At 31.1% G+C, this 10,288-nt stretch overlaps 1 protein-coding gene across 3 annotated transcripts in view; it reads right to left on the reverse strand.

The window, feature by feature from the left end:
* LOC106466412 (integrator complex subunit 11-like) overlaps positions 1–10,288 on the reverse strand; it is a 14,672-nt gene that overhangs the window by 1,932 nt on the left and 2,452 nt on the right. For 2 of the 3 annotated variants that reach the window (XM_013926700.2, XM_022394412.1), the window contains exons 2-7: positions 9,889–9,900; positions 8,309–8,394; positions 7,110–7,183; positions 5,347–5,458; positions 3,222–3,338; positions 486–584 (exon numbers count right to left, since the gene is read on the reverse strand). In XM_013926700.2, the coding sequence (XP_013782154.2) occupies positions 486–584; positions 3,222–3,338; positions 5,347–5,458; positions 7,110–7,183; positions 8,309–8,394; positions 9,889–9,900 (500 nt within the window). Of the gene's footprint in view, positions 1–485; positions 585–3,221; positions 3,339–5,346; positions 5,459–7,109; positions 7,184–8,308; positions 8,395–9,301; positions 9,666–9,888; positions 9,901–10,288 lie in introns of those variants that run through there. The other variant, XM_022394411.1, reaches the window with a different exon arrangement.

The following is a 10,288-nucleotide window of genomic DNA, read 5'->3' on the forward strand; positions in this document are numbered from 1 at the left end:
TTATCAAGCTAGATAAATGAAATGTAACAATACTCCTTATCAAGCTATATAAATGAAATGTAAGATTCCTCCTTATCAAGCTATATAAATGAAATGTAAGATTCCTCCTTATCAAGCTATATAAATGAAATGTAAGATTCCTCCTGACCAAGCTAGATAAATGAAATGTAACAATCCTTCTGACCAAGCTAGATAAATGAAATGTAAAAAACCTCCTGACCAAGCTAGATAAATGAAATGTAAAAAACCTCCTGACCAAGCTAGATAAATGAAATGTAACAATCCTCCTGACCAAGCTAGATAAATGAAATGTAACAATCCTCCTGACCAAGCTAGATAAATGAAATGTAACAATCCTCCTGACCAAGCTAGATAAATTAAATGTAAAATTTCTCTTTATCAAGCTAGATAAATGAAATGTTGAACAGGTTGATATAAGAATAAACAAACCAAAAGTTAAGTGATATTATCCAATTATTTCTTACTGTATAAACAACGGACTGTGATCCAACTTTGATGTGGAACATGGCAGCTCCTAAAACATGTCCAGCATAATAAGCTTTCACTTCTAATTCATCATCAACCTAGGACACAAATATATAAAACAAAACGTACTTATTTACTGGTTTCTACTTCAAACATATTTCATTTAAGTAATCTAGATTTAACAAACTTTGACTATCAAAGTTTTATTTATTTATTGTTCATATCTTGGAAGTTATTAACACAAATGTTATTATTCTCCAATCCATCTCTAAAAGCTCTTGTGACAATACTCAAATTTTGAATTTCTTGCTCAAAGTTTAGAAATTATTAATCTGATTATTAATCATAAAACCAAACATGGAAAGTTATTGTAGCAATAGATTTTTCTATGTATTTTAGAAGTAAATAAATCTCTCACATTTAATTGTTTAGGTATTTTCAGTGACCAAAAAAATTATAATTCAGTGTACCATCCCACAGAACTCTTACAGAAGCTCAACATCATTTGTTGTTGATAGGAGAATCACTTGAAACTTCAAATCTGTTATTACCTCGTTTCAGTTTATTATATAATTTCTGGACAACTGGAGTTATTCAAGTTGATAATCTCACAAAGGAAGCACATACAATCTGAAGACATTTTATATTAACTGCACCTTGATGACTTTACATTTGATTTAAAAAGCATGATTTATAGATAAGAAATTTAAAAAACATATATTAGTTTACTTTGTGCTGTAAGAGGTGTCACAAAAGATTGTTTTAGTTTAGTAAGAAAAAAGCATTTTTCATTTAGCTTTTAAGCCAAACCTTTTGAATGTGTTTGAGAAGGTTGGTAAGACTGTTATTAAACACTGTAAACTCCAAGAAACTAAAAGCACCCGTAGTTTATTTCTGGATAGATATACAATACTGTAAAGCACTAAGAGAAAAATGTAAAAATTATAACCAAGTTTTTTTTCACAGATATATTTTTCACAAATGTACAATGTTTCTCTTTTAACCCTAGCGGCCCAGGTACCATTTACTGCGCATGACACAAAGTTTTAGTGTCTTACATTCAAAATTTTATTAAACTATTTTTTGTTTATGTTATACCAATTAGAATAGCAGAAATCTTAGCTAATAATCCATATTTTAATAGTATATAAGTTTAAGTTCTTAATTCTGCAAATCAATATTTATAAAAAATCCTGAATTTCAACTAGTGTGACCCACATGACACATTTTCTCTTAGCATGTCATCATCCATATTTTTATCCACCATCCCTTGAAAAAGTATGAAATTAAACGTACAATAAAATCATTATTCCTCAAACAAACCATAATTTTTATAGCCTTCAAATTTGTATGGTTACAGAGCTATCGATTAGAAAATCAGACCCCTCCTGCCACACCCTCTCTTTCAAAATTCTTTGATAGTTCTCTCTTACGTTTCATTATATATTACCAATAACCAATAGAAAGTCAAGGTTTTCATCTGTCAAATGATGTATTGTATAATGTTATGTTCTGAACCATTAAATGTTAATTTCATTCAGATTAGGAGCAATGTTTTCGTGGGAAAGTTAACAACTAGCTTGGATGAATTTGTAACGGCTCTTGTTGCATAGTTAGAAAGTCAGGAAAATTTTGAGAGGTAAGTGAATTTGCCTACTTTTGCATGTTATTAGTCTATATTCTTTGGTGCATTACTTAATTAAATAAAAATTATTAAGTGTATTACCATCTATAGTATAAAAAATTAGGGATAACTCTCTTCAAAAACCCGAGAGCAAGAATAAAGAAGATTGGGTAAGTACTTTATTTCTTATTTTTCATATTTATTCTTTATTTATTATTATAAAAGTAACTAAAATCTAAAAATACAGATCTTTTTAAGTTATTTAAGACTACATTAGGTAAAATAATTAATAATAATAATAATATAACTAAAATGGTTCACAAGGCATGCACGCGAGCAGCTTGTGAGTAATGTAACTCGAGAGAGTAACATGAGCTGTACGTTCCTGAGTGATTAACAACTTATAATGGCACAGATAGTAGTTAGACACAGTCCAAAGGGCAATAAAACAATAAAATTTAATTATAAATATATTTATACTGTTATGAACTTAGAGCTAGTTAGAATAAACGAATGTAGTTTCATGTTACAATTTGAAGTCATTCTACAAAAAAAAAAGAAGGTAATTTAGGTTTATTTCGATTTTTTTTGGTGGTTTTTACGATCCTGTTTTGAGATAGGGTAGAGAAAATAACAAATAAACTACAAATTTTTACTTAAAAAAACGTTTGAAATGCATTTAGGAGGTTTTAGGGATTACACAAAGGAAATTTGACATTTTTGAGACGAGGAAAAGTATTTTTATTTTTAACATGAAAATTACTTTGCATACGAACTATTCAAAACAAATACTCAATATATTCATGGACAAATCTTTATTTTATTTTATTAAAAATACTTAAAAATACTTCACTAAAAAATATGATTTTTTGTATGTGAAACATTTATAATATGAACTGAAAGACTTCCAAATTTTGTGAAGAAATACACATTATATTGAAAGTTAGAAGTATTAAATCTATAAAGACTTTATACGACTACAAAGAGGTTACATGGTCGGTCAAATTGACCAAGCCCATGTTAAGAGAGTTAATCCTCAAAATGTTCCAAATCATGACCTTTTCTTAGTTACTACATATTTAATCGTAATCAGAAAAAAGATAATTTCTACCTGTACTGTTTGATGAAGGTTTACTGCCACAACTTTCTTCATGCAATCTTTAATCATCTGAGATGTAAAAAAATTTGTTTCTCCTTTCTTATCTACAGTAATCTTTCTGTAATCTTCCTGTTCAAAGAAATGTTAAAACATCTATTCATTACACTCCACTTGGATTTACACTAATATATTAGTTTCATTACTACAACCTAAACAATTATCATTAAAGTGATTATAGCTTTGCTAAGACATTTACTGAACAATTGTCTAGAATTATAAGAACAATAAAAGGAAAAATTACATCTGTTACCAAGGCAACACAGAAGTTTCCTCTCGTAAAACAAAAATGTCAAAAAAGACCAGCAGAAAGTCTAGTAAACAACAAACAGAGCCTCGGGAAATATTCCAGCATGTGTTAATCAAAGGTATAAACACAGGAATGAAAATTACATCTTTACACACATTTAAACCATTATTTGGCAAAAGTCTATGTGTGTATATACACTTTTAACTGATGAACCACCTGACTGGCTGTTACCAAACCTGGTCCTCTCTAGATCATCCCCAACCCTCAGGGTCTTTATGTCTTCCTGTGTGTTAAATAGGTACATCAAGTAGTATTCTAAAATACTGAACTACATACGATTTAGTGTAACAATACAAAAAAGAATCTAACCTAGGACTCTTAATGAATGTACATTACATGTTTACTTGAACTCGGACCTTTAATTCTACAAAACTTGATTAGAATGTACTGCCATAACTCAGAACATACTTGTAGATATATATACATGGGTTTACATGCTTGTAGATATATGTAAATGGGTTTACATGCTTTTAGATATATGTACATGGGTTAACATGCTTGTAGATACATGTAAATGGGTTTACATTCTTGAAGATACATGTACATGGGTTAACATGTTTGTAGTTACATGTAAATGGGTTAACATGCTTGTAGGTACATGTACATGGGTTAACATGCTTGTAGGTACATGTACATGGGTTAACATGCTTGTAGGTACATGTACATGGGTTAACATGCTTGTAGATACATGTACATGGGTTAACATGCTTGTAGATATATGTAGATGAATTTACATGCTTGTAGATATATGTACATGGGTTTACATGCTTGAAGATATATGTACATGGGTTAACATGCTTGTAGGAACATGTACATAGGTTTACATGCTTGTAGGTACATGTACATGGGTTTACATGGTTGTAGATATATGTACATGGGTTAACATGCTTGTAGATATATGTAGATGAATTTACATGCTTGTAGATATATGGGTTAACATGCTTGTAGGAACATGTACATAGGTTTACATGCTTGTAGATATATGTACATGGGTTTACATGCTTGTAGGTACATGTACATGGGTTTACATGGTTGTAGATATATGTACATGAGTTTACATGCATACTCAGTTTCCTGCAAAAAACAAATAAAATGGGTTTCTAACACTTAAATTTCTCTGCAAAAATTAATTAATTATACGTTTTTTTCATTTACTTGATACACTACAGATTTTACTGATATTAGGCTTGTGTCAAAATGTTGCTAGAGGGGTTGATGTTTAATGTTCAAACAGCAAAAAATAAATGAAGATCAATTAGATAAACTATGTTTTGTAAAGATTAAATAAATTTCAGATACGTTAAAAAAAAATCTGTATAACATTCAGGCATCTTTACCATCCAAAGTATTTGTTTGTTTCAGAATTTTCATGCCAAGCCACACACACTAACCACTAAGCCACACTCAGTGAGAAGTTTGTTTGTTTTTTGAATTTCGCGCAAAGCTACACGAGGGCTATCTGCGCTAGCCGTCTCTAATTTAGCAGTGAAATACTAGAGGGAAGGTAGCTAGTCATCATTACACACTGCCAACTCTTGGGCTACTATTTTACCAACGAATAGTGGGATTGACCATCACATTATAATGCCCCCAAGGCTGAAAGGGCGAGAATGTTTGGTGGGACGGGGATTCGAACCTGTAACCCGCAGATTGCGAGTCGAGCGCCCTAACCACCTAGCCATGCCGGGCCAATCTCAGTGAGAAGAGTGAAAATGATTCACATTTGTATTATGCAAGAATCTCAAAAAAAAAACTATTTATAAAACTTACAAGTAAAATTGGGCAAATCGCTTTTGTTGGATGAGTCATGTACACTGGACCAGAGTAGCCAATCATTTCACTCATAAACGGTAAAGCACCACAGTGGTCCAGATGAAAATGGCTAAAAATAAATAAATAAAAATAATTATACAGATCAGAAGGTAAAGGAATATAATTTCACACTATTTACAAGTAGAAGATCTTAAAGCCAATTCAACAAACTAATTCTATGTTTAATTCTCTTTAAAATACTCGCATAAACAACCTTCTCATAACCTACCTTTAAAATACTTGCATAAACAACCTTCTCATAACCTCCCTTTAAAATACTTGCATAAACAACCTTCTCATAACCTCCCTTTAAAATACTAGCATAAACAACCTTCTCATAACCAACCTTTAAAATACTCGCATAAACAACCTTCTCATAACCTCTTTAAAATACTCGCATAAACAACCTTCTCATAACCTCCCTTTAAAATACTCACGTAAACAACCTTCTCATAACCTACCTTTAAAATACTAGCATAAACAACCTTCTCATAACCTCTCTTTAAAATACTCGCATAAACAACCTTCTCATAACCTCCCTTTAAAATACTCACGTAAACAACCTTCTCATAACCTCCCTTCAAAATACTCGCATAAACAACCTTCTCATAACCTCTCTTTAAAATACTCGCATAAACAACCTTCTCATAACCTCCCTTCAAAATACTCGCATAAACAACCTTCTCATAACATCCCTTTAAAATACTCGCATAAACAACCTTCTCATAACCTCTCTTTAAAATACTCGCATAAACAACCTTCTCATAACCTCTCTTTAAAATACTCACGTAAACAACCTTCTCATAACCTCTCTTTAAAATATAAAAACAAATGAATAAGACACAGCTATTCATAAAGTCTGTCATAAGAAATAACAGTTGAGGTGTCTTTCCGTTGCTTTCCGCAACAGATACAGTCTATTGTGTGATAATAATGAGCATAGTAGTAGAGATGGGATCTAAACCATGGATCTTTGGATTCATATTCCAGCATTCTAATCACCAGGCCATACCTATCTCTCAACACAATACATACTACCAACAAATTTAACTTACATATATATATAATTTGTGCTTTACAATTTAAATATTTTTATTTCGGTATTATATTCATGAAGTTAAAAAAATTCAATGATTTGACAGCATAGTTTTCATACTGGTCATACAAAAGAAAACAAAAACAAAACTTTAAACACATAGACATGGAGAAGAATTTTTGAGGGTCAACTTAATGAGCCCAGTGTTCTCACTGCAGATTGTACTAAAGTTTGTTTTGATGTGACTATGTACTGTTCAGTTCAGTTTGCACCTGAAGAAGAAAGGTCCACATTTCGAAATCGCTCGGGTTATAGGGTTATTATTAATTTCTATCAAGACTTCTTGAACCTACGTGTTTTTCTAACATCTTAAACGTTATTATAAATATTAATTTTTAAAGCTCACAGCAGTCTTTTAATAACATGTAATGTAATAATCTTCATTACCTTCCAATTCCAAATTAAAAAAGTGGAATTAATTTTTACTCATCTTTTTCTCGAAGGTGGATGTGCAGTGGCAGCCTTGAAGGACCAAATGGTTCCTCGTTGTCCGTATTTTAACCAGTGGAACTTTGTTTTAGCTACTTATGCACATCAAGAGAATCTGAATTATCTCAGCAAAGAATTAATTATTTGCTTAATTCTGAAATAACCCATTGTTTCAAAGTCTTATTCCCACCCTTACCTGATAATTACACAGTCTAAATGATCATTCAAAGGTCCTTCCTGAGTGATAAATGAAAAATCTGGAAATCTTCGCTAAAAACAGAAAGATTATACATTAGCTACACATATAAAATTTCAAATAAAAAACTTACAATTCAAACAGTTCCTGATAACAATTCAATCTAACAAAAGTCTTATATAAAACATGTGAAGGGACATACTACACATGTGAAGGGGCATACTACACATGCGAAGGGACATACTACACATGCAAAGGGACATACTACACATGCAAAGGGACATACTACGCATGTGAAGGGACATACTACACTTGCGAAGGGACATACTACACGTGTGAAGGGACATACTACACGTGTGAAGGGACATACTACCTACTTCACATTTCTTCTTCTTTGTTCAAAATACTTGTTACTCAAACAGTAAACATATTAGTAATTATACTTATTTAATTTTTAAATGTTATTCCCACAACTAAAAGCAAGGGTAAAAACTATTAAACTTAAAATTCAATTAACACTTTTTTAATTGTAAAAATACAAAATTATGGCCAATTCAGTTCGTGCACCAGTGCAGGTAAAAACCAAAGTTTTAACGGCAAATCACAAGGAGCTTCTTGAAAGTATAAGTTAAAAACATATACAATGATTAGATTTTGAAAATACAAATCTTTCTCTAGCAATCCATATGCCTGTTTTCAAATAGGTTACAGTTGTACATTAAATCATTTTTCAGCCATAACTTACATCATATCTCTGATTACCCATCATTGTATTCTACATCTATGGTATTAACTAAAAAATTAAACCACAATTTACATCATAATTCTGACTACCAGCTCTTCTGTTACACATCTTCAGTGCGACTCAGTTATCCAAAAATTAAAAGTTTCATTCCAGAAATCCTTCCCTAAAGATGAGGCTCAATACAAATTTTCAATGGTGCCAGTGTACAAGATACAAAATTAATTTTTACTGGTTACACTAACATGTGCTTGTGCAATAGAAACATTATTAAGAGTCCATATTGTAGCATCAATAACAATATGAAGTACTTTAAATATCACAGACCTATATTGTGACAATCGAGAAACCCTCTATTTTTCCTCAAAATATATTTAAAAACTCATTTAGATATCTATCCCTTGAGATTGAGGGATGGAACAAATTACTAAGCACTCAAATCACGACCTAAGCCTACCTCGTCATTGTACCCCATATGCATACCACAGTCTAACATAATGTTCTTTCCACCAATCGAGAGAAGGATACAACTTCGACCGACATCTGAAAAGTAAATATAGTGTATAAACAGGAACACAAAAAGACAACTAGAATGAAAAGAAACACTGTAATATACTCAAAATGTTCAGATTTATGTTCAGCTGTCACTGCCAGATCATGCAAGTAATCAGTGACAATGTTTACTGAAACGTAAAACATAAGTGCAAGTTGTATTTATGAAACACCCATGACCTTCAAAAATTAATCAGATTTAGAACTTTCTATGTAGTACCCGCTGTACAAATTTGGTCAAAATCTACCCATCTGGTCCCGAGATAGTCTCTCCACAAGACTGGAATGGATGGACAGGGGCAAAGTGATATGCCCCACTATACAATGTTTTGCAGTGGGGGAATAAGAATTAGTTAAATATAGTTCTTTAAGTATACCACACTACTGGTTTTCATTTTTCGCTCTTTATTCTCATTTACTTGTACTGTCACCATTTCATAGCTTAGAAGCATGAAAAGTTCACACCAAACACTGATGTCATAAAATATTTGGAATTATGTTTGGAGGGTCTTTAACATGGTATAAATATAAACCAATATAGTTAAAAACAGAAAATATGGAACTTGAAATAAAGGCCAAAAGTCAAACTTTCTTTGGATATATTTGTGAAGTCTAGCTAACACACCTTTACTGAAGACCTAAATACACAACAGCATAAGTTTAATTTTGTGGTTTTAGAGAGGAATGCCCATAGAATTAACTTCTGCCAAATTAGGTTTTTTTAACCTAATATAATAGACAATTCATATTTATCATGTAGACTATTGATACAAAATGTCAATTTTTTTTATCAAGAGGAACTTTCAGCAGATCTAAAAAAGCATTAAAAAAAACTAATGCAACAGTGTCAATTTCCTAAACTTTATTAACAGATTTTATTTTCATGTCTCGAACTTACCTATTTAGCTGCTACTTTCATCATCAGAAATGTTACACAATACTCTAATAGCTCATGTTCCAAAGTACAAAAATAACTGAATGTCACAAAAAACGTATAACCACGCAAAAATTTAAGAAACAAAAAAAATTATCTGAGGGGAAAAAAAAAAAGAGTCAGAAATGACAACTGGCATATAACTGATCTATGTAACACATCTGAATCAAAAACTTTCAAGCAAACATTTTGAATCGTACAAAATAAAATTGATGATATCAATCTACATTGTTCATTCTGCTAGCCACAAGTATTGTAATAACCAGACTACAGTTATAGGAAATTAACAGTTCACAAAAGTGAATCAAATAGTGTAAAACAAAAATAAATAAACAAAATCTGAAAAAAAAATTTTTCCTACAAACTAGAATTATTATTTCTGTTGAAAAAAAAAAGCAATCATTCAAATGCTATTAGTTCACTTCTGGACTTTTCTGACCTAACTTCAAAATGGCTCTTAAAATGATGCATTTAAGAACACAAAGTTAAATGTTTTTCATCCTGTTGATTAAGGTAAGTACTTCTTTTATGTGTAACCTTGATCTGCTCACCTTGACCAGCACCTGAAATAAGAAAAATGTGTAACTTTGTACAAACGTTAACACAGACAGAATGAATTTGTTTTTATCAAACTTAAAGTTTTTATTTTAGTAACTGAAACATTTTTTGTACTTCATTCCCATGATTTGACAACATAATCGCTTTAAAATGTCAGTGAAAGTCTACAACCTAATAAATTCTTAAACTTTTTATTACTTTTATAATCTCAAAATTCATGTGATCAAAAAATATGTCAAAGAATGTTGTTTAAGAAAATACACATGGTTACATTTCAGCATCCACTCATGTAAATCACAAGGGGATCAATCTGTATAACAGTCACTACATAGCCTGATACAGATTGATCCCCTTGTGATTTACATTACATTTTAACAGTCATACATAGCCTGA

The sequence above is a fragment of the Limulus polyphemus genome, unplaced genomic scaffold, assembly GCF_000517525.1.
Source record: "Limulus polyphemus unplaced genomic scaffold, Limulus_polyphemus-2.1.2 Scaffold2251, whole genome shotgun sequence".
Taxonomy (NCBI): domain Eukaryota; kingdom Metazoa; phylum Arthropoda; class Merostomata; order Xiphosura; family Limulidae; genus Limulus; species Limulus polyphemus.